General features: G+C 53.4%; 1 protein-coding gene across 9 annotated transcripts in view; it reads left to right on the top strand.

Moving 5' to 3' along the window:
* NEO1 (neogenin 1) overlaps positions 1–24,232 on the top strand; it is a 328,814-nt gene that overhangs the window by 138,653 nt on the left and 165,929 nt on the right. For all 9 annotated transcript variants that reach the window (XM_068144291.1, XM_068144283.1, XM_068144292.1 and 6 more), the window contains exons 3-4: positions 6,450–6,725; positions 13,912–14,065. In XM_068144291.1, coding sequence (XP_068000392.1) covers positions 6,450–6,725; positions 13,912–14,065 — 430 coding nt within the window. The remainder of the gene's footprint in view (positions 1–6,449; positions 6,726–13,911; positions 14,066–24,232) is intronic.

Genomic DNA, 24,232 nt, shown 5'->3' with positions numbered 1-24,232 from the left:
GAGAACAGAAGTGCCCAGCTCTGAGCTGTGTGTTTGCAGACTCCATCTGGATAAGATTGGTGATGCTGCTGTTAAGTCCTGAGTGCATTCATGGTAGATAAGTGTGAAGTGAGACTGGTACAAGCCTGGGGTTGACCTGCTTGGCAAGCACTTGAGCATTGCAAACAAGGTAGAAGAATCCTACTCACAATCATCATCTGCCCTGCCCTGGTGAGACCACACCAGTTCTGGACACCCCTGTTCAAGAGGGATGGGGAAATACTAGAGAGAGTCCAAAGGAGGCAGTGAGGGTGGCTAAAGGAATGATCTGTCTGATGGGGAAAGGCTGAGAGGCCTGGGGCTGTGTAGCCTGGAGAAGGGCAGCCTGAGAAGGGACCTCATGAATGTTTATAGACATCTGAAAGGAGGGGGGCAAGAAGAAGGGAGCAGGCTCTTTTCAGTGGTGTCCTGTGATGGGACAAGGGACAGTGGCTGCAAACTGGAACACAGAAGGCTCCTCCTCAACATGAGGAAAAATTTACTTGCTGTGAAGGTGCTGGAACCCTGGAGCAGGCTGCCCAGAGAGGTGGTGAAGTCTCCTTCTCTGGAGACTCTCAAGGCCCACCTGGATGTGTTCCTGTGTGACCTGCCCTAGGTGGCCCTGCTCTGGCAGGGGGGTTGGGCTCAGTGATCTCCAGGGGTCCCTTCCAACCCCTGCCTTCCATGATTCTGTGATTTTGCAGTTAGGTCAAACTTTTGCAAATGCTGCTTGTTGGATAAGAGATCATAGAGTCAAAAAGGTTGGAAAAGACCTCAAAGATCACCAAGTCCAACCTATCACCCAACACCAGCCAATCAAATCAACCGTGGCACCAAGTGCCTCATCCAGGCTCCTCTTAAGCACCTCCAGCGATGGGGACTCCACCACCTCCCTGGGCAGCACATCCCAAGGGCCAGTCTCTCTGTCTAGGAAGAACTTTTTCCTCACCTCCAGCCTAAACCTCCCCTGGCACAGCTTGGGACTGTTGGAATGGGCTGCCCAGGGAGGTGGTGGAGTCACCATCACTGGAGGTGTTCAGGAGGAGACTTGATGGGGTGCTTGGTGCCATGGGTTAGTTGATTAGGTGGTGTTGGATTGGTTGGTAGGTTGGACACGATGATCTTGAAGGTCTCTTCCAACCTGGGTTATTCTATTCTATTCTATTCTATTCTATTCTATTCTATTCTATTCTATTCTATTCTATTCTATTCTATTCTATTCTATTCTATTCTATTCTATTCTATTCTATTCCATTCCATTCCATTCCATTCCATTCCATTCCATTCCATTCCATTCCATTCCATTCCATTCCATTCCATTCCATTCTCTTGTTCTGGGGCTGCTTGCCTGCCTGGCAGAAGGGACCAACCCCCAGCTGGCTCCAACCTCCCTGCAGGCCGTTGCAGAGAGCAAGAAGGTCTCCCCTGAGCCTCCTCTTCTGCAGGCTAAGCAAGCCCAGCTCCCTCAGCCTCTCCTCACAGGGCTGTGCTCCAGACCCCTCCCCAGCCTCCTTGTCCTTCTCTGGACACCTTCCAGCACCTCAACATCTTTCCTAACCTGAGGAGCCCAGAGCTGGACACAGGACTCAAGCTGTGGCCTAAGCAGTGCAGAGTCCAGGGGCACAGTGACTTCCCCTTAAGCTTGCTAAGAGAAGTGGAAGAGGTGAGAGCTGCACTCAGTTGCCCCAGATGATCTTAGAGGCCTTTTCCAACAGTGCTGTGGGTCTGTGATTCCCTGGGTGATGGTGACCCTGAGGTATTGCCTGTGGGTTGGCTTGGGTTTGTTTGTTCTGCTCTGGGCTTTTGGCTGGCTGCAGCAATGTTGAACTGGAGCTGACCAGAACCTCCTGCTTCCCAGCAGGCTGTGTTCTGTTGCCTGAGTAACTGTAATGGGATGCTGTAATTTCTGCAGCTCAGAGTCCCACTTCCCATCTCTGTGGAAGGCACACACTGTACTGACTTGAAAACAGAACTCATGATGTGTGCTTGGAGATGTGTGCTCTTGAGAGGGAGAGCTAAGGAGCTGAGTGCCACCAGGCTGTCCCTGTGACTGGTATTTTCTAAGTGCAAGCATTGAAGAGAATGAAAGTTTGACTTTGGAACCATTGCTGCAGTCAGCAGGCTGGGCCCTGCCCCATGCCAGTGCTGCCTGCACAGCCACCTCTGCCAGCCTCAAAAGGGAGAGCAGAGAATGCAGCTAATCACCAGAGACACTGGGGAGTGAGAATCAGAGAGTTGTTCTCGTTGCAAAAGCCCTCTGAGATCACCCAGTCCAACCATCAGCCCACCACCACCACCATGCCCCCAGGTGCCACAGCCTCACCTTGCCTGAACACCTCCCTGGGCAGCCTCTTCCAATCCCTGACCACTCTTGCAGCAAAGGAATCTTTCCTCCTCCTCTCCAGCCTAACCCTCCCTGGCACAATTCCAGGCCATGTTCTCTCCTATCAGCTGATACTTGGGAGCAGAGCCCAACCCCCATCTGGCTCCAGCCTCCTCTCAGGGAGCTGGAGAGAGCACTGAGGTCTCCCTCAGCCTTCTCTTTTCCAGACTGAACCCCCCCAGCTCCCTCAGCTGCTCCTCCCCAGCCCTGCTCTCCAGACCCTTCCCCAGCTTTGCTGCCCTTCCCTGGCCCTGCTCCAGCCTCTCAATGTCCTTCTGCCAGTGGGAGCCCCAAAACTGAGCGCAGGACTGGTGGTGTGGCCTCAGCAGTGCTGAGTGCAGGGGGACAATTGCTTCCCTGCTCCTGTTGGCTACACCATTGCTGATCCAGGCCAGGATGCTGGTGGCCTTCTTGGCCACCTGAGCACACTGCTGCCTCATCTTCAGGCAGCTGTCAACCAGCACCCTCAGATCCTTTTCTGCTGGGCAGTGTATGGAGTTGTTGTGACCCAAGTGCAGGACCTGGCACTTGGCCTTGTTGAACCTCACAGAGATGACCTTGGCCCCTTGACCCAGGCTGTCTTGATCCCTTTGCAGAGGCTCCCTGCCCTCAAGCAGATCAACACTGCCACCCACTCCAGTGTCATCTGCTTCCTGGCCTGTGCTTTGTCCTGGTTTCCCCCTTGCTGCACTCAATCACCTTCATGGAGCCCTTTGCCTGCAGCAGCAGCAGTGAGCAGGGGGTCCCTGGTGGCAGCTGTGGTGCTGCCCTGCTGCAGAAGTGCTTGTGCAGAACTCCTGTGGTGGGCTGCCCTTGGCTGACTGCTGCCTGCCCACCAAGCTGCTCTCTTCTTCAGCAGAATGGAGGGAGAAAGGAGGAGGTGAGTGAAGGCAGGGAGATCCTTCCCAGGGTGCTGTAATGGGCAAACCAGCCTTGGCTTGGGGAAAACTAATTACATTTCTTGCCAATTAAAATGAAGTTGGGTGGTGAGAAAACAAAGACAAACCCTAAAACCTCTCCCTGCCCTCTTCATGTTTCCCAGGCTCAGCTTTCCACTGTCTTTCCCAATTCTTCTGCCTCCTGCTGCTCCTTAATCTCCCCAGGGCAGTACCTGGAGCTGCCCTTCCTCCTTCTCCCCCTCCTCCTCCTCTGGGCTGCCTCTTGCAGGGCAGTTTCTCAGGATTTCTTTGCTGCTGTGCAGTGCTTTCCCCTTTGGTGGCCGTGCTTTCTCCTTGTGCCAGCAGCCTTGCTGGCTTGCTCAGCTGGGACCTCTGTGTGGGAGTCAGTGTGGAAATGGCTGGAACCAGCCCCAGCTATGTCCAGCATGGGGAGTCCCCAGCCTCTTCTCATGGAGGCCACCATGATCATGCCCCTGTACTCGGTGCTGGGGAGCCTGCACCCAAATACTGGGCTCAGTTTTGGGCCTCTCACTCACAGAAAGACATTGAGGTGCTAGAGGAGGTCCAGAGAAGGGCAACAAAGCTGGGGAAGGGTCTGGAGAGCAGGAGCAGCTGAGGGAGCTGGGGATGTTCAGCCTGGAGAAGAGGAGGCTGAGTGAGACATCCTACAGCTCTCTATAGCTGCCTGAAAGGAGGCTGCAGTGGGGCAGGGTCTGGGCTCTTCTCTCTAGGATCAGGTGATAGAATGAGAGGAAATGGTCTGAAACTGTGCCAGGGGAGGTTTAGGCTGGAGATTAGAATAGAATTAACCAAGTTGGAAAAGACCTTCGAGATCACCCAGTCCAACCTCTCACCCAGCACCATCTGATCAACTCAACCATGGCACCAAGGGCCTCATCCAGGCTCTTCCTAAACACCTCCAGCCATGGGGACTCCACCACCTCCCTGGGCAGCACATCCCAAGGGCCAATTGCTCTTTCTGTGATGTTTCCTTGCTGCAGGAGTGGTCAGGGATTGGCAGAGGCTGCCCAGGGAGGTGGTGGAGTCCCCATCCTTGGAGGTGTTCAAGAAACCTGTGGCCATGGCACTTGGGGCCATGCTTTGATGGCTGTGGTGGGGTTGGGTTGATGGTTGGGCTGGATGCTCTGAAGAGGTCTTTTATGTCCAAAACAGTTCTATGATTCCCACGCTGCCAGCACCAGGATGTAGCCTCCCAAAGCGAAGGTGAAGCCATTTAGGGCACTTTGGTTATTCCTGGAGAACATTTGTGCTCCAGTGGTGACATGTTGGTTGTGCAGCAGTGCTGGGGCAGCCTACCTTTGTTGTCATGTGGTGGGGAAGCCGAGTTCTCAGGTGTGCTAACATGAGAAAGGGAAGTATTTGCATGTGAAGAAAGGCAGCTTTAACGTCCTGGCACTGCAGGCAAGGCTTTTTGTGCCTGCAGGTGGTAAACTAAGATCTCATGAAGGCCTTTTAAGATGTGGTAGAGACTATAAACTGTGAGAGTGGAAGGCATGCAAGAACTTCTCTCCTTCTTACCATCTCCTGAGTGAGTACTAGAGGGCATCTGTGTTCCACTGCAAGTGAGTCAGTTGCCCTTGCAGTGCATGGTTCAAACCGTGCTCAGCTGTGCCAGACACAGACACTGCCTTGGTCTCTACCACTCCTGTGCTGTACCTGCCTGAAGGACAGCAGCAGCACTGGAGGAGTGAGCAGAGGTTGGCACTGCCTTGGTCTCTACCACTCCTGTGCTGTACCTGCCTGAAGGACAGTAGCAGCACTGGAGGAGTGAGCAGAGGTTGCTTCCACATCCCCTTCCATTCTTGTGAATGTAAACCCCTTCTGTTGTGTTGTTGGCATTTGTGTGTTCCAAAGCTGCTCAAAATCAATGCTTTTGGTTTACCTATGGCCTTACACCGGCCATGATCAGCCTGCTGCTGGCAAATAATAGCAGGGCTTTCTGGACAACAGAATCACAGGAAGTTAGGGGTTGAAAGGGACCTCTAGAGTCCAACCCCTCTGCCAAAGCTGGATCCCCTAGGGCAGGTCTCACAGGGATGCAAGCAGATGGCCTTGAAAGTCTCCAGGGTAGGAGACTCCCCAGCCTCTCTGGGCAGCCTGCTCCAGGGCTCCAGCACCCTCACAGTAAAGAATTTTCAGCTCATGCTGAGGTGGAACCTCCTGTGTTCTGTTGTTTCATGTCCCAACACAGGACACCATTGTAAAGGGCCTGGCATCTTCATCTTGACACCCACCCCTCAGATACTTGTAGGCATTGACAAGATCCTCTCTCAGCTTCCAGACTGAAGCTTCATTCTCAGGACAGCTTCATTTTGTAAAACCCACAGTCATGAATCATAGAATGGTCCAGGCTGGAAGGCACCTCCAAAGCTCATCCAGTCTGACCTTCCCCTCTGCAGTCAGCAGGGACAGCCCCAACTACATCAGGTTGCCCAGGGCCTCACCTTTAGTATCTCCAGCGGAGGAGCCTCAACCACCTCCCTAGGCAGCCTGTTCCAGTGTTCCACTGCCCTCACAGTAAAGAACTTTACCCTGACATCCAATTTAAATCTGCCCTTCTCTAGTCTGAAGCCATTGCCCCTGGTCCTGTCCCTGCAGATCTTTGCAAACAGTCTCTCTTGACTTGGCCTTCAAAGCTTTGGTGTCACCATTGGACTACCTCTGATTGAGAATCACAGAATCACAGAAGTGTCAGGATTGGAAGGGAGCTCAGGGCTCAGCCAGCTCCAACCCCCTGCCATGGGCAGGGACACCTCACACCACAGCAGCTTGCTCACAGCCACCTCCAGCCTGGCTGCAAACACCTCCAGGCAGGAGGCTTCCACCACCTCCCTGGGCAGCCTGTGCCAGGCTCTCACCACCCTCCTGGCCAACAACTTCTTCCTCACAGCCGAGCTCAATCTCCCCACTTCTCGTTTCGCTCCAGCCCCCCCCCCCCCCCCCCCCAGTCCTATCCCTCCCTGACACCCTCAAAAGTCCCTCCCCAGCTTTCTTGGAGCCCCCTGCAGATGCTGGAAGGCCACAATTAGGTCTCCTGGGAGCCTTCTCCTCTCCAGACTGAGCAGCCCCAACTCCCTCAGCCTGTCCTCACAGCAGAGGCCTTTAACTCTTGTGTTTCGTCCTTGCAGGCCTTCCCAGGTTCACCAGTCAGCCAGAATCATCATCCGTCTACAGGGGGAGCAGTGCGATCCTCAGCTGCGAGGTGAACGCCGACCTGGCTCCGTTCGTGCGGTGGGAGCAGGAGCGCCGGCCGCTGCTCCTGGACGAGCGCCGGCTGAAGCTGCCCGGCGGAGCCCTGCTGCTCAGCAACGCCAGCGACGCCGACGCCGGCCTCTACCGCTGCCTCATCGAGAGCGGCGGCGCCCCCAAGTACAGCGAGGAGGCAGAGCTCACCGTCCTGCCAGGTACCGAGCTGCTTTTGCCTCTGGAAGGAAAACAATGAGGCAACACTGGTGCAAGGAGCTGACCAGAATCCTTCAGGGGAGCTCCTGGGAATCTGCCCTGTTGCCTTTCTGGGGTTTTTTTTGGGGGGGTTTGAAGATGAGCTCAGTGTGATGTCTGCTGTGGAAGCTGCTGGTGGTTGGGGTTTGGGGTGGGTTTTAATGTGGTTTAAAATTAGGAAGATAGGCTCAAGGGTTTTGGCCCTTGGAAACCTGGCCTGGAGCTTTCTGTCAGGAAACAGAAAAGGAGAGTCACAGAATCAAGCAGGCTGGAAGAGACCTCCAAGAGCATCAAGTCCAGCTGATCTCCAGAGGTTCCCTCCAGCCCTCCCTACCATTCTGTGGTCCTATGACTTGTGTTTACTGAAGATGCCATCTCAGAGTCAGCCAGGTTGGAAGAGACCTCCAAGATCATCAGTCCAACCCTAACTAATCAACCAGACCATGGCACTAAATGCCTCATCCAGGCTTTGCTTAAGCACTTCCAGGGACACTGACCCCACCACCTCCCTGGGCAGCCCATCCCAATGGCCAGTCTCTGTCTGTGAAGAACTTCTAAGATCAAGCCTAAACTACCCCCCTGTGTAGCTTGAGACTGTGTCCTCTTGTTCTGGTGCTGTTGTCTGCCTGGGAGAAGAGACCAACCCCCAGCTGGCTGCAGCCTCCCTTCTGATACTTGTAGACAGCAATAAGGTCTCCCCTGAGCTTCCTCTTTTCTAGACTTCCCTGGAAAAGGGACCTGGAAGGGAATCTGGGGGTACTGGTTGACAGTAGGCTGAACATGAGCCAGCAGTGTGCCCAGGGGGCCAAGAAGGCCAAGGGCGTCCTAGACAGTATGAGGAAGAGTGTGGCCAGCAGGAGCAGGGAGGTCATTCTGCCCTGGACTCAGCACTGCTGAGGCCACAGCTTGAGTCCTGTGTCCAGCCCTGGGCTCCTCAGTTTCAGAAGGACATTGAGAGACTTGAAGGTGTCCAGAGAAGGGCAAGGAGGCTGGGGAGGGGTCTGGAGCACAGCCCTGGGAGGAGAGGCTGAGGGAGCTGGGGTTGCTCAGCCTGCAGAAGAGGAGGTTCAGGGGAGACCTTCTTGCTCTCTGCAACTGCCTGCAGGGAGGTTGGAGCCAGCTGGGGGTTGGTCTCTTCTGCCAGGCAGGCAAGCAGCCCCAGAAGAAGAGGACACAGTCTGCAGCTGTGCCAGGGGAGTTTAGGCTGGAGGTTATGAAGGAGTTCTTCCCAGCAAGAGAGATTGGCCCTTGGGCTGTGCTGCCCAGGGAGGTGGTGGAGTCCTCATGCCTGGAGGTGTTGCAGAGGGGATTGGATGTGGCACTTGGTGCCATGGGTGAGTTGTCAGGAGGTGTTAGGCATTAGGTGTTAGGTTGGACTTGATGAGGTCTGAGGTCTTTTCCAGCTTGGAGAATTCTGTATAACCTAATCTGTATAACCTGATCTCCCTGCTCCTGCTGGCCAAACTGTTCCTGATCCAGGCCAGGATGCCCTTGACCTTCTGAGACATCAGTGCCTGAGCTCTTTGCAGAGCTTGGAGACAAGCCAGAGCATGCATGTACTGTTATTTTGCTTCTTTCTGGCCATGTTTAGTGGTTTTGCTTTTAAGGGCATTTTGGGAAAGACTTCTTTTAAACAATCACCAGAAATGAGTTTGCATAGGGCCAGGCTGCAGAGAGGGAACTGACTGGCAGGGTAGAAACCTTTGGGGGTTTCTGAGTTCCCCAGGCTTAAATGGTGTGTTTAAATGCTGTGCTGAACTTTCCCAAGGAAATTGTTGCTAAGTTCCTCACTCTTGTGATGTTAACCTCTGGGACACTTTAATTGTCCCAATGCTTAGACTGTGGAGGATAGAAGGTTCTGGGGAGGCCTAATAGAGGCCTGCCAGTACCTGAGGGGTCTACAAGAAGGCTGCAGAGGGACTGTTCCCAAAGACCTGCAGGGACAGGATGAGGGGCAGTGGTTTGAAGTGAGAGCAGAGCAGATTGAGATTGGATGTGAGGAACAAGCTCTTTACTATGAGGCTGCTGGAACACTGCAGCAGGTTGCCCAGGGAGGTGGCTGAGGCTCCATCCCTGGAGATACTCAAGGTGAGGCTGGACAGGGCTCTGAGCAACCTGATCTAGCTGGGGATGTGCCTGCTGAGTGCAGGGGGGTTGGCCTGGATGAGCTTTGCAGGTCCCTTCCAACCCAGACCTTTCCATGATTTAGGAAGTTCTGGTTCTTTAAGCCTAGCCCCATGTGGGGCAGGCTGTAGAGCCCCAGAAGGGAGGATGCCTTTTTGTTTTGAAGCACTTACCTGTGCCTGTGGTGCTGAAATGCTTAGATGGTACTGATTTCCACCCCCCTAAGAACAAAAGGCAGTTATGATGTAAGCTCTTGCTGCTCCATGCTGCGTTGTGACAGAATGAGTCTCTCTTGCAGTGGCTGTAGATTGTCTTCCTCTGGAGAGATTCCAAAACCTCTTGGATGTGATCCTGGGCACCCTGCTCTGTGTGACCCTGCTTTACAGCACAGGGCTTGGACTGGAGGAACATTTGAGCCCACCTCCAGCATGCTGAGATTCTGTGACACTATGGCACAGAGCTGTTGGCCACCAGATGGTTTCACATCTGAAAATTGACCACACTAGGGAAGTTGGGCTGTGTTTTGGGTAGGTGGTGTTAATTCCTTCCTGAATCCCATGCAGTCTCTTCTGAACTAGAGTTAGAAGTCCTGCTGGAATTCTAACTCAGTTTTACTGCTTGGAGAGCTGTCAGAGGCTGGCTTGCTAAATTTATATCTTTGGAGATTTTCAGGCCTGGGCTGAGCAATACTATATAGAATCATAGAGTTGTCAGGACTGGAAGGGACCCCAAGGCTCAGCCACTTCCAACCTCCTGCCGTGGGCAGGGACACCTCACACCACAGCAGGTTGCTCACAGCCACCTCCAGCCTGGCTGCAAACACCTCCAGGCAGGAGGCTTCCACCACCTCCCTGGGCAACCTGTTCCTCTCTCACCACCTTCATGGTGAAGGACTCCTTCCTAACATCTAATCTCAATCTACCCTGCTCTATCTTGGATTCATTCCCCCTATGTAATGGGTTGAGGCAGACCCCTCCCCACCACGGGCAAAACTAACGACTCAGCCAAAGGGATTGCGAAAGTGATGGGAAGTTGGAATGGAAAGCGGTGAGTGTGTGCAGAGAGCCAGAAGCAGTGACAAAGCACACCCAGAAACATCCCATCCCTGCCTGAGGGTGCACCCAAGACCTCCAGGGCTCCTTCTTCCCCCCCCCCCCCCCACACTGCTAGGCTAGTCTCAGCTGGCCAGATCTGAGACTGCCCATCCCCCCTGCCAGGAGACATCTCCCCCAGGTACCGGGTGGCGGAGAGGAAGGCAAGAGGCAGTGCCAGACCCCGCGCTGGATTTATAGTGGTGCAGAGAATCATGGTAGGAAATACCTAGGTTCCTGTGTCCACCCTCTGGGCTGGACCTCTGGACACAGGAAGCACCCCACATATGAACTCAGCGGAGGGCACCCAGCCCAAAGTGCTACACCCTACAAAGTCCCTCACCAGCTTTCCTGTAGGCCCCCTTCAGATACTGGAAGGCCAGAAAAGTGACATAATCCTGAGAAACATCAGTACTGAGGGAAAGGGACATCTGCAGATGTTAAAGTCTACCTGTTGTCAACATTTGGTCAGGCCAGTGTGACCTATTGACAGCCAGCCATGGTTGGAGGCATGGGGCTCTTCAGTCTGGAGAAGGCTCCCAGGAGACCTTCTTGTGGCCTTCCAGGATCTGAAGGGTCGAGGTCCCTCTGCAGAGCCCTTCTGCCCTCTGACTGACCAACATCTGCTCCCAGCTTGGTGTCAGCTGCAAACTTGCTGATGACTGACTCAATGCCCTCCTCCAGATGATCAATGAAGATGTTAAAGAGGATGGCCATCCCTCTGAGCACCGAAAGCCACCAGAAGGTCTCCCTGAAGCCTTCAGACTTGAGATTTTTCTGACTTTGGGGATTTGCAGCTTTCCTGATAAACTTCCATATTGTGTTGATTATTCTGAATTCTTTTGGCTCTAGAGAGAGTTTCTTTGCTTTTGGAATGCTCTGCTGAAGGTGACTGAAGATAACTTTGTGAAGGAGTACAGCTAATGCTGTTGCCTTGCTTGGGCCTGGGCCTGCAGGCATCGACAGCAAAGTTCTGTCAAACCCCTCCCAGCAGGGTTTGGTTTATTTTGTTAAGTGGGATTGAAGTGCTGCACATCAAGTTCTCTTGATCTTGAGTGGCCCCATAATTGACTGTTTGGTCTGAGCTGGGTTTGAAAGAAGGATTTGAATCCATGCCCTTCATTCATTCCATTCCATTCCATTCCATTTTGGAATGGTTGTCTGGCAGTGCCTGACAGCGACCCCAGGGCTCTGCCTCTGTTGGTTTGAGGCACACCCAGCACACGCTGGAATCACACAGACCTGCACCACAGACACTGTTCTGCTGCTTCAGGGAGTGAGGGAGAGGGTGGGGGTGAGGCTGAGCTCTGCTGCTTGGTAGCAGGTGCTTCCAAGTCTGGGAAGAAAAGAAAGGGAAAAACCCAATCAATTCCTGAATCCAGCTTCCACTGAGCTGAGAATCATAAAGACATCAAGGTTGGGAAAGGCCTTTAAGATCATCCAGTCCAATCCTAACCCAACTACCACAGCCATGAAACGAGAGCCTGAAGCTCACAGCCACACTTTTCTTCAACACCTCCCTGGGCAGCCTGTTCCAATCCCTGACCACTCTTGCAACAAAGAAAATGTTACTCATCTTCAGCCTAAACCTCCCCTGGCCTCACTTAAGCCTATTTCCTTTTGTCCTGTCATTAATTACTTGGGAAAAGAGACCAACCCCAGCCTCACTGCAGCCTCCTGTCAGGGAGCTGTAGAGAGCAGTGCAGTCTCCTCTCAGCCTCCTTTTTTCCAGACTAAACAACCCCAGTTCCCTCAGCTGCTCCAATATAAACCTGCCTTCACTTCAGCCCTGGAGAGGAAGGCTTTAGCTGTTCAGCACTGAGCAGCTCAATGATCAGCTTCCTCAGAGAACTTGTCCCTTCCTCAGATTTCTCTTTCAAACCCAGCTGATCTTCCCCAGCTCTTCTACACCACCAGTTCCAGGTACAACATAAAATCATGGAATCAAAGAATTGTTTCAGCTGGAAAAGCCCTCCAAGATCATCCACTCCAACCACCAACCCACCACCACCATGCCCACTAAACCATGGCCCCAGCTGCCATGGCCACACCTTTCTGGAACACCTCCAGGGCTGGGGACTCCACCACCTCCCTGGGCAGCCTCTGCCAATCCCTGACCACTCCTGCAGCAAAGACATTGTTCCTCACCTCCAACCTAACCCTCCCCTGGCACAATTCCAAGCCCTTTCCTCTTGTCCTATCACTTGTTACTAGAGTGAAGAGGCCAAGCCCTACCTCCCTCCAGCCTCCTTTCAGGGAGCTGTAGAGAGCAGTTCAGTCTCCCCTCAGCTTCATCTTCTTCACACTAAACAACCCCAGTTCCCTCAGCTGCTCCTCACCAGACCTGCTCTCCAATCCAGGAGGCTGGAGATTAGGAGAAGTTTCTTTGCTGCAAGCAAAGAGCAGGCTGCCCAGGGGGGTGGTGGAGTCCCCATCCCTGGAGGTGTTCAAGAGATGTGTGGCCATGGCATTTGGGGCCATGGTTTGATGGCCATGGTGGGGTTAGGTTGGTAGTTGGGCTGCATGATCTGAGGGCTTTTCCAAGCCAGACAATTAGAATAGAATAGAATAGAATAGAATAGAATAGAATAGAATAGAATAGAATAGAATAGAATAGACCAAATCAGGTTGGAAGAGACCTTCAAGATCATCGTGTCCAACCTATCACCCATCACTATCTGATCAACTAAACCATGGCACCAAGCACCCCATCAAGTCTCCTCCTGAACACCTCCAGTGATGGTGACTCCACCACCTCCCTGGGCAGCACATCCCAAGGGCCAATCTCTCTCTCTCTGTAGAATTTCTTCCTCACCTCCAGCCTAAATCTCCCCTGGCACAGCTGCAGACTGTGTCCTCTTCTTCTGGGGCTGCTTGCCTGGGAGAAGAGACCAACCCCCAGCTGGCTCCAACCTCCCTGCAGGGAGTTGGAAAGAGCAAGAAGGTCTCCCCTGAGCCTCTTCTTCTGCAGGCTAAGCAGCCCCAGCTCCCTCAGCCTCTCCTCCCAGGGCTGTGCTCCAGACCCCTCCCCAGCCTCCTTGCCCTTCTCTGGACACCTTCAAGCAGCTCAACAGCTTTCCTAAACTGAGGAGCCCAGAACTGGACACAGGACTCAAGCTGTGGCCTGACCAGTGCAGTGCCCAGGGGCAGGATGGCCTCCCTGAGGATTGCCTATTTCAATGAGGATGGCAAGCCATGGTGGAATTCTGGTTTGGTACAAATCCCTTATTTCCTCAGCATGTAAAGTACCTCTGTGTTGTATTTCACACGAGGCTGACTCTCTGCTGCAGTGATTTCATTTCCCTCCCTGCCTGTCAGACAGCTCCCAGATGAAGTCAGGTGATGGAATGGAATGGAATGGAATGGAATGGAATGGAATGGAATGGAATGGAATGGAATGGAATGGAATGGAATGGAGTGGAATAGAATAGAATAGAATAGAATAGAATAGAATAGAATAGAATAGAATAGAATAGAATAGAATAGAATAGAATAGAATGGAATGGACCGGACCAGGTTGGAAGAGACCTTTGAGATCATCGAGTCCAACCTAGGCTTGTCCAAAGTGAAGCCTATACCTTTCCTGATTGCTCCTGTACTAGCTGGTGGAAGTTGCAGTTGCAGGGCTGTAGCTTTTAGCAGAAACTGCTTCCCAGGCAGATGGAGGAGTGAGAATCTCAGTGGTGGCAAATCAGTTTGCATGTCTGGAGGAAAGAGTGAGGAGTTCACGTGGGAGGCTGGGAGAGTCTGTCACAGAAAACACTTTGTGTGGGTGAGGGCTGGGCTGAGTCCTGTGAGCATACAGGGGAAAAGGAAATGTTTCATTCCTGGGGTGGGCTTGGGTTTTTAATTTCACCTACTGTTTTTTCTTGGCTCTGATCATCTTCTGACTCTGCCTGCAGTAACCACTTGGTCGTTTCCCACCCGTTTGCAGATCCCGAGGTGCCGCAGAGCTTGGTGTTCACGAAGCAGCCCTCTTCCCTCACCAAAGTCACTGGGCAGACTGCAGTGTTCCCTTGTGTGGCTGTAGGATTTCCAACCCCTTCTATCAGGTGGACAAGAAATGAAGAAGAGCTTATCACAGAAGGGTGAGTAATGGTTGGCCTGTGGATTCTCATCTAGTGGGAGGAAGCCACCTGCAGTCACAGTTTAAAGACAGTGTAGTTTGCTTCCTGCTTCATTTTAACCCACGAGAGCAGCAGCTGCTTCCCAAGTGCTGGAGGGCTTCTAGGCTGAGTGTTGTGACAGCTAAGGTAGGCTGTGAGACTTGTGGAACAGTCTTACAGCACTTTTTTTTGTTTGCAGACATCTGAAACCAAGGAAGCTTGTTTGAAAGAGGGAGGTTGTTGAGAGTGTACTGCTTCGAGATTGCCACTGGAGTAGAAGCAGCAACTAATGAGGGGACTGCAGAATGCTAGGGGCTGGAAGGGGCCTCCAGAGATCAAGTCCAACCCCCCTGCCAGTGCAGGATCACCTAGGAGAGGTCACACAGGAATGTGTCCAGATGGGGCTTGAAAGTCTCCAGGGTAGGAGACTCCACAACCTCTCTGGGCAGCCTGCTCCAGGGCTCCAGCACCCTCACAGTAAAGAACTTTCTGCTCATGTTGAGGTGGAACCTCCTGTGATTGAATTTATCTCCATTGCCCCTTGCCCCTTCATCCTGACACTCACCTCTCAGATATTTATAGACATTCATCAGAACTCCTCTTGAGCTGTCTCTTCTCCAGGCAAAACAGCCCCAGGGCTCTCAGGCATTCTTCAGCAGGGGGTTTGGAGCTAGAGGATCCTTGGGGTCCCTTCCAACCCTGACAATTCTGTGAGGTACTTGAATGTTCTCAACATCCCTCTAAGTCAGGGGTGAGATCAGTGTAGAGATGAGCTCATCATGAAACAACGAGGGGTAAAGCTGTCTTGTGGCATGGCTGCACCAGCAAGCAGCTGAAGGAATAGAATCAGAGAATCAAGCAGGTTGGAAAAGACCTCAGAGATCATCAAATCCAACCTGATACCCAGCACCTCCTAACAACTCAACCATGGCTCCAAGGGCCACATCCAATCCCCTCTGCAACACCTCCAGCCATGGGGACTCCACCATCTCCCTGGGCAGCACATCCCAAGGGCCAATTCCTCTTGCTGGCAAGAACTTTCTCCTCACCTCCAGCCTAAACCTCCCCTGGCACAGCCTGAGACTGTGTCCTCTTGTTCTGGGGCTGCTTGCCTGCCTGGCAGACGAGCCCAACCCCCAGCTGGCTCCAACCTCCCTGCAGGCAGTTGCAGAGAGCAAGAAGGTCTCCCCTGAGCCTCCTCTTCTGCAGGCTAAGCAAGCCCAGCTCCCTCAGCCTCTCCTCCCAGGGCTGTGCTCCAGACCCCTCCCCAGCCTCCTTGCCCTTCTCTGGACACCTTCAAGTCTCTCAATGTCCTTCTGAAACTGAGGAGCCCAGAACTGGACACAGGACTCAAGCTGTGGCCTCAGCAGTGCTGAGCCCAGGGGCAAAATGACTTCCTTTCTCCTGCTGGCCACACTCTGCCTGCTGCAGGCCAGGATGCCCTTGAATAATTCAGGTCTCTCTCCAGGCTCAGTGCTGGCAATAGATCTCTTTTTTTTGTCAACTCCTAAATGAAAAGCTGCTGAAGCTGGTCACAGCAGAGCTGTCTTTCTGTGGGAAATGTGAGCTTCTGTGGGGGATGCTGAGGAATTGTGGGGCTGGCAGTCTGAGGGCACGGGAGTGAGAGTCAGTGTTTTGTAAATGCTAGAAATCATTCATGTGTGAAGGGTGGTGCAGAGCCATGAGACTTGCACAATCAAATGTGATGAATGAGGAGAATAAATATGCCCAGGAAGAGCTTAATTTGGTTTTCTTGGATGGCAAATGATGGCATCTTGTATCTTTATAAATATTCAGTCTGGAGAGGAGAAGGCTCCCAGGAGACCTAATTGTGGCCTTCCAGCATCTGCAGGGGGCTCCAAGAAAGCTGGGGAGGGACTTCTGAGGGTGTCAGGGAGGGATAGGACTGGGGGGGATGGAACAAAACTAGAAGTGTAGAGATTGAGATTGGATGTGAGGAAGAAGTTGTTCCCCATGAGGGTGGTGAGAGCCTGGCCCAGGTTGCCCAGGGAGGTGGTGGAAGCCTCCTGCCTGGAGGTGTTTGCAGCCAGGCTGGAGGTGGCTGTGAGCAAGCTGCTGTGGTGTGAGGTGTCCCTGCCCATGGCAGGGGATTGTAGCTGGCTGAGCCTTGAGCTCCCTTCCAACCTGGGGAAGAGAAAGGGAATAAAATGCAGAGACTAATGGGGTGGGAAAGTAACTAATCCAGCTGTGGTGGAAAGAAGAACAATCCCATGAAATAGAGAAAGAGACACAAGACAGTATGGAGCCCAGCCCCCGATGGCAGTGAGGGCACCTCTGGCACCACTGCTGCTGGGGGCAGGCCCTGGGCAAGGCCCAGACTGGACTCAGCAGCAGATGGGACTGGATTCAGCAGCTGGATGCTGGAATTGGCTTCAGGCACACAGGGATGGAAGGCAGAAGGCAGAGAGTGCTGCTGGGACAGCAGGCAGTGAAGAGGAGGCTTGAGCCTGGGCATCCCTCAGCTTGCTCCTGAAGATGCCATCCATGGGCTGCAATCCCTTGGTGGGCAGTTGAGGCTCCCCTGTCCTGTCTGCTCCTCCCTGCAGGTGCCACCTCTGCCCTCCTGCCCCACAAGGTGTGGCACAAGCTGTGGCAATGCCCTTGGTGTGCCCAGGAGCAAGTCTCAGGCAGAGCCTTTGTGCAGGCCAGCCCTTGGCAGTGACTCTCCCCAAGAGCTTCTCCCTGCCAGGAGCAGCCCCTGGCTGTGCCAAGCTGCCCTGAGGTTCAGCAGGTGCCTGAGTGAGCAGAGGCTGAGCTGGGCAGTGCCAGCCCTGAGCAGAAGTGGCTCTGCTCTGGCTCACAGCAGGACATTTTGTTCCAGCACATAGCTGTTTTCTCCTTACAGTGAAATATGTGCTCATTGTAGAGCTTGCTTTCAAGGAAGCTGAAGGAGAAAGTTGGATTTGTTTTCACTCTGTAGGAGGAAGCTTCTTTCATTGTTCCTTAACGTGCTCAAACTGTGCCAAAACTCTTCCAGTCTGCTGCTCATGAGGGTGGCTTAAGAGGGAATGGTTCAAGGAGCAAACACCACAAAGTTCTTAAGCTCCATTCCCCCACAGCTGTTGGGGATTCTTCTGCTGAATGGAACAACTGGGAAATCTCTAGAACTGGGAACTCAGATCCTCTGGGGGAGTGAAGCCTGTAGCTGGCCTGTTGCAAAGTGAGGTGCCTTGGCTTGTTAGGCATGGCTTGTGAGTTTAGTTGCACATGACATCACTCGGTCTTTGGGGTAAAATCCCCTCTTGGTATAAAAGCAAAGCTTTGCTTCTTAGCATGAGGGAAAAAAACATGCTGCTCTGCATCTGGGCAGATCTGAATGCACCTCCTGCCTGAAAGGATGGCTCTGAGAGGGTGGTTTTGGTCAATGCACACCTTGCAGGCATAAACATAGCCAGGCCTGCACCCACCCTTAAACACACAGGTGTTGGTGCAACTTGGTGTGTGGCTGTGGGCTTAGGGAACAAAGCTCGCTCTGGGCACTTATGGCCCTGGTTTATACTCTTCCTGAAAGGGTTTGGGCACACAAACTAATTTTTCCTGTTTTGGTTTGGCCTTTGGCTTTGGCTTTGGCCTTGGCTTGGCTTTGGGTTTGGGTTTGGGCTTGGCTTTGGTTTGGGTTTGGCTTTGGTTTGGCTTTGGGTTTGGGTTTGGGTTTGGGCTTGGCTTTGTTTTGGGTTTGGCTTTGGTTTGGCTTTGGGTTTGGTTTGGCTTTGGGTTTGGCTTGGCTTTGGGTTCGGCTTGGCTTTGGGTTTGGCTTTGGTTTGGGTTTGGCTTTGGTTTTGGGTTTGGGCTTGGCTTTGGTTTGGGTTTGGCTTTGGTTTGGCTTTGGGTTTGGTTTGGGTTTGGGTTCGGCTTGGCTTTCGGTTTGGCTTTGGTTTGGCTTTGGGTTTGGCTTTGGTTTGGGTTTGGCTTTGGTTTGGCTTTGGGTTTGGCTTTGGTTTGGGTTTGGCTTTGTCTTTGGGTTTGGCTTGGCTTTGGGTTTGACTCTGGTGATTAATCTTTGAGGGTGGCAGATTTAGACCTGGTATTAGGAAGAAATTCTTCACAGTGAGGGTGGAACAGGTTGCCCAGGGAGGTTGTGGATGTCTCCTCCATGGAGGGGTTCAAGGCCAGGCTGGATGAAGCCTTGAGCAAGCTGGGCTGGGGGGAGGTGTCCCTGCCCATGGCAGGGGTGGGTTGGAACTGGATGATCTTTAAGGTCCTTTTCAACCCATTCCATGACTCTGTGAGATGTTGACCTTTCAGGCTGCATTGTTAAGGAAAATCCATCCAGGCTCCTGTCTGTGTGGGAAAGCCAGATGATCCTTCAGGATTGGGAGTGGTGGAGGGTGTGCAATGAAAGATTTCTCAGGAAGGTATTTAATTTGGATGGAGTGTTTGTGGAGGACAGCAATGAGATTTATGTTAATGGCTAAGTCTGAGTAAACTGTGCTGATGGTGGGCTTGGCACTTGTTCTAACAAGCAGCCTTTCATTCAGTATTCTGTGAAATTAGCTGGCTGTGATAAAATGTTTTTAAGGGTTAGGGTGAGAAACTGGTGATGGTGCTGCAATGCTGAAAGATTCCTCTGCTGTTAGAAGCTGCTAGAGCCTCAAGGAATCCTTTCAGAACTTGTTCACCTCAAGATTTTCAAGTGATCTCAGTGATAATTTGACTGTTGGCTTTTTGGTTCCTCGTGAAAATGTCTCTCAAAGGCTATGAAATCCTCACATTCCACTCACATCCCACAGGAAAGGAGCAGCTGCTGTGGTTTGCCTGGGCCTGAGCACAGCCTTCGACACTGCCCCGCACCACAGCCTGGGCTCCAGGCTGGTGACACATGGGTGTGAGGGGTGAGCACCAGATGGGGACAGAACTGGCCTGAGGGCTGCACCCAAAGAGTGCCTGGCAATGGCTCCAGGGCCCAGGGGAGGCCAGGGACAAGCAGAGTCCCTCAGGGGTCAGTCCTGGGACCAGGCTTGTTCAACATCCCTGTGGGTGCCATGGACAGTGGCACTGAGTGCACCCTCAGCAGGGTTGCTGCTGACACCAAGCTGTGTGGGGCAGCAGGCAGCTGGAGGGAAGGGATCCATCCAGAAGGACCTGGCCAGGCTGGAGAGCTGGGCACAAGCCAACCTCAGGAGGTTCAACAAGACCAAGGGCAGGGTCCTGCAGCTGGCTGGAGGCAACCCCAGGCACAAATCCAGGCTGGGCAGGGACTGGCTGGAAAGCAGCCCTGAGGAGAGAGCCTTGGGGGTGCTGGGGGAGGAGAAGCTCACCAGGAGCTCTCAGTGTGCACTTGCAGCCCAGAAAGCCAAGCAGAGCCTGGGCTGCAGCAGGAGAAGTGTGGCCAGCAGGGCAAGGGAGGTGATTCTCCCCCTCTGCTCAGCTCTGGGGAGACCCCACCTGGAGTCCTGCCTCCAGTTCTGGAGCCCCTATGGCAAGAGGGATGTGGAGGTGCTGGAAGGTGTCCAGAGCAGGGCCAGGAGGATGAGCAGAGGGCTGGAGCTGCTCTGCTGTGAGGACAGACTGAAGGAGTTGGGGCTGTTCTGTCTGGAGAAGAGAAGGCTCTGAGGTGACCTCATTGTGGCCTTCCAGGATCTGAAGGGGGCTACAGGAAGGCTGGGGAGGGACTGCTCAGGATCTCAGGTAGTGATAGGACTAGGGGGAATGGAATGAAGCTGGAGGTGGGGAGATTGAGGCTGGAGGGGAGGAGGAAGTTCTTCCCCATGAGAGTGGTGAAGCCCTGGAATGGGTTGTGCAGGGAGGTGGTTGGGGCCCTGTCCCTGGAGGTGTTTAAGGCCAGGCTGGCTGAGGCTCTGGGCAGCCTGATGTAGTGTGGGGTGTCCCTGCCCATGGCAGGGGGGTTGGAACTGGATGATCCTTGTGGTCCCTTCCAACCCTGACTGATACTATGATACTACTATGATACTATGATGCTCAGGCCTTTGGAAGGGCTTCAGTCCTCAGAACCTGAAGAAGAAGAGACTATTTGAAGGAAGGGTCTCTGTGCACTTGCACCATCTATGTCTCCTTCTCTAGGCATCATTTTGTCCAGCTGTGGCCTGCTCCTTTGAGACCTTTCCTCCTGTATTTGCAATTTGAGAGAGCAGTAGCCACAAAGCTGCCAATGGGACCTGTTACCCTGTCCCTGGGACATCCATTTGAGTTGTGCTGGAAGCTTTTAACTGGATTGGGTTGATAGTCAAGTAAGTAATCATTGAATCCTAAAGTGGTTTGGGTTGGTTGGGACCTTCAAGATCATCCAATTCCAACCCCCCCTGCCATGGGCAGGGACACCTCCCACTAGCCCAGGTTGCTCAAATCCTGGCCTGGAACACCTCCAGGGAGGGGGCATTCACAGTCTCCCTGGGCAACCTGTGCCAGTGTCTCCCCACCCTCCCTGGTCTTCCTCATCTCCAGTCTCAATCTCCCTTCCACAAGCTTAAAGCTGTTCTCTCTCATCCTATCACTACAAGAAAAGGAAAAAGTCTCTTCTCAGATTTCTTGTAGCCCCCTTCAGGTTCTGGAAGGCTGCTCTAAGGTCTCCCTGGAGGTTCTGGAAGGCTGCTCTAAGGTCTCCCTGGAGGTTCTGGAAGGCTGCTCTAAGGTCTCCCTGGAGCCTTCTCTCCAGGCTGAACAGCCCCAGCTCTCACAGCCTGTTTCCATAGGGGAGGTTCTTCAGCTCTCTGATTGCCTTCATGGCCTTCCCTGGCCCCACTTGAACACTTCCTTGTCCTTCTTGTGCTGGGGGCACCAGAACTGGACACAGTAATAATCCTCTCAAAACTATATGGCCTGAAAAGAAAGGCAAAGGCTAAGCCCTGTTCTGGGTTGAGATTTCCAGGGCCAGTGCTCGAAGCTCCAAAGTGGAGCTTAAAAATAGGAAGTGAGCCTTTGGGCTTGTGTGGATTTGTGTGGCAAAGCCTTGGGATGTAACATGCACAGCACCTAAGGCTCCTGAGGACTGGGCTGGGTAGGTCATAGTCTTGGAGGGACTTATTTGAGAGGAGCCAAAAAGCCAGGAGTCAAACATCACTTAGTTGTACAGAATGCACACCCCCCTGCCACACTTGGCTCACCTCCTCCTTCCTCTGCAGCTGGATTTCCTCCATAAACTCTGAAGGAGTCTCTGCCAGGGACACAGAAAAGAAATGCTGAGAGGAATGGAAGGAAGGAGGAGAAGCCTCTGAAGTCTGCAGCTGTTTGTGTCCTTGCTTGCTCAAGCAAAAGCTGCCTGAGTGTTTGGTGCCCCAGTGCTGCAGTGGAGGTGTGGGGGACAGGCTGAGCAGCTCCACAGATTTCTCACTGCTTTTTAACTTACTCTCTTCTTTATCATCATGTCTGGCTGAAGATCCTACTGCCTGAAGGTCTGCATGGTAACAAATGCAGGAGTGTCAAGGGTCAGGGCTGGGCTGGCCCCCAGTCAAGTGACAGAGGCTCTCCATGGGCTCAGCTGCCTTCCCAAAAGGAAGAGAAAGGGAAGGAGGGAGAGAAAACTGAAGCTGCTTTAATGGGAGGATGAACAGTCAAACGAAACAGATATGAATAGACACATGGACATGGAACCCAACACCTGATGGCAGGGAGGGCACCACTGCTGCTGGGGCCAGGCACTGGGGAAGCCCCAGACTGGACTCAGCAGCAGATGGGAACTGGATTCAGCAGTTGGATTCTGGAACTGGATTAGGATGAGGAGGGAAGGCAGAAGGCACAGAGTGCTGCTGGGACAGCAGGCAGTGAAGAGGAGGTTTGAACCTGGGCATCCCTCAGCTTGCTCCTGAAGATGCCATCCATGGGCTGCAATCCCTTGGTGGGCAGTTGAAGCTCTCCTGTCCTGTCTGCTCCTCCCTGCAGGTGCCACCTCTGCCCTCCTGGCCCCCATGGTGAGGCAGAAGCTGTGGCAGTGCCCTTGGTGTGCCCAGGAGCAAGTCTCAGGCAGGGCCTTTCTGCAGGCCAGCCCTTGGCAGTGACTCTCTCTTACTGCTAGAAGCAGAGCTGGCTCAGGCACTACGACTAGAAGCAGACAAGGAGTCATCTGCAAAGCCACTCTGCCAACTCCAGGATGTGCAGTTAGAATAAACCTTTATTAGAATTAGAATAAACCTTTATTAGAATAAACCAAACCAGGTTGGAAGAGACCTTCAAGATCATCGTGTCCAACCCATCAACCAATCCAACCCACCCAAACAGCTAACCCATGGCACCAAGCACCCCATCAAGTCTCCTCCTGAACACCTCCAGGGATGGTGACTCCACCACCTCCCCAGGCAGCCCATTCCAATGGGCAATCACTCTCTCTGTGTAGAACTTCTTCCTCACCTCCAGCCTGAACCTCCCCTGGCGCAGCCTGAGACTGTGTCCTCTTGTTCTGGTACTGGGTGCCTGGGAGAAGAGACCAACCTCTGCCTGTCTACAACCTCCCTTCAGGTAGTTGTAGAGACTGATAAGGTCACCCCTGAGTCTCCTCTTCTGCAGGCTAAGCAACCCCAGCTCCCTCAGCCTCTCCTCACAGGGCTGTGCTCCAAACCCCTCACCAACTTTGTTGCTCTTCTCTGGACTTGTTCCAGCAAGTCAACCTCCTTCCTAAACTGAGGAGCCCAGCACTGGACACAGGACTCGAGGTGTGGCCTAACCAGTGCAGTGTACAGGGGCAGAATGACCTCCCTGCTCCTGCTGGCCACACTGTTCTTGATGCAGGCCAGGATGCCATTGGCCCTCTTGGCTGCCTGGGCACACTGCAGGCTCATGTTCAGCCTACCATTGACCAGCACCCCCAGCTCCCTCTCTGCCTGGCTGCTCTCAGCCACTCTGACCCCAGCCTGCAGCACTGCATGGGGTTCTTGTGGCCAAAGTGCAGCCCCTGGCACTTGGATGTGTTCAATCTCCTGCCCTTGGCCTCTGCCCATCTGTCCAGCCTGTCCAGGTCCCTCTGCAGAGCCTCTCTGCCCTCCAGCAGATCAACTCCTGCCCCAGCTTGGTGTCGTCAGCAAATTTACTGATGCTGGACTCAATGCCCTCCTCCAGATCATCAATGAAGATGGTAAAGAGCACAGGGCCCAGCACTGCTCCCTGGGGCACAGCACTGGTGCCTGGCTGCCAGCTGGCTGTGGCACCATTCACCACCACTCTCTGGGCTTGGCCCTCCAGCCAGTTCCTAACCCATCGCAGTGTGCTCCCATCCCAGCCAGGGGCTGACAGCTTAGCCAGCAGTTTGCTGTGGGGGACGGTGTCAAAGGCCTTGCTGAGGTCCAGGTAGACTACATCCACAGCCTGCCCCACAGCCACCAGGTGGGTCACCTGATCATAGAAGGAGATCAGGCTGGTCAGGCAGGACCTGCCCTTCCTAAATCCATGCTGGCTAGGCCTGATCCCTTGGCCATCCTCTAAGTGCTGTGTGATTGCACTCAGGATGACTGTTCCATGATCTTGCCTGGCACTGAGGTCAGGCTGACAGGCCTCTAATTCCCTGGCTCATCCAACCTGCCCTGCTTGTGGATGGGCACCACGTTGGCCAGCTTCCAGTCCTCTGGGACCTCGCCAGTGAGCCAGGACTGCTGGAAAATTATGGAGAGTGGCTTGGCCAGCTCCTCTGCCAGCTCTCTCAGCACCCTAGGATGAATCCCATCTGGTCCCATGGACTTGTGGGGATCCAAGCTGCTAAGGAGAGTTCCAACCACTGCCTCATGGAACATAGGGAAACTGTGCAGCTCCCTGGCTCCTTCTGCCAGTTACTGAGAAGAGAGTGAGATGAGGAGTCAAAAAACTGAAGAGAGGGTTCCCTTTCAACTCAAAGCAGGACAGGGAGCAATTTTGTGCTCTTGGGGATTCTGAAGCTGGGAAGTGTCAGGTGAGGTGGCTGCTGGGATGGATTCATCATCATCATCAAAGAATGCCTTAGGTTGGAAGGGCCTCAGAGATCATCTACTCCACCTCCATGCCATGGGCAGGGACACCTCTCCACTAGACTTGGCTGCTCAAGGCCTCATCCAGCCTGGCCTGGAACACCTCCAAGGGAAGAGGCATCCACAGCCTCCCTGGGCAACCTGTTACAGAGTCTCCCCAGCCTTGTACTGAAGAGTTTCCTAAACTCCAGTCTAACCCTGCTCTCTCTCATCTTCAAACCATTCCCCCTTGTCTTGTTTCTAG

This window comes from Melanerpes formicivorus, unplaced genomic scaffold (genome assembly GCF_026170545.1).
Source record: "Melanerpes formicivorus ecotype bairdi unplaced genomic scaffold, bMelFor1.0.p_v2 SCAF_10, whole genome shotgun sequence".
Lineage (NCBI taxonomy): Eukaryota > Metazoa > Chordata > Aves > Piciformes > Picidae > Melanerpes > Melanerpes formicivorus.
The sequence above is the reverse complement of the archived record's forward strand: the minus strand, read 5'-3'. Positions and strand labels throughout refer to the sequence as shown.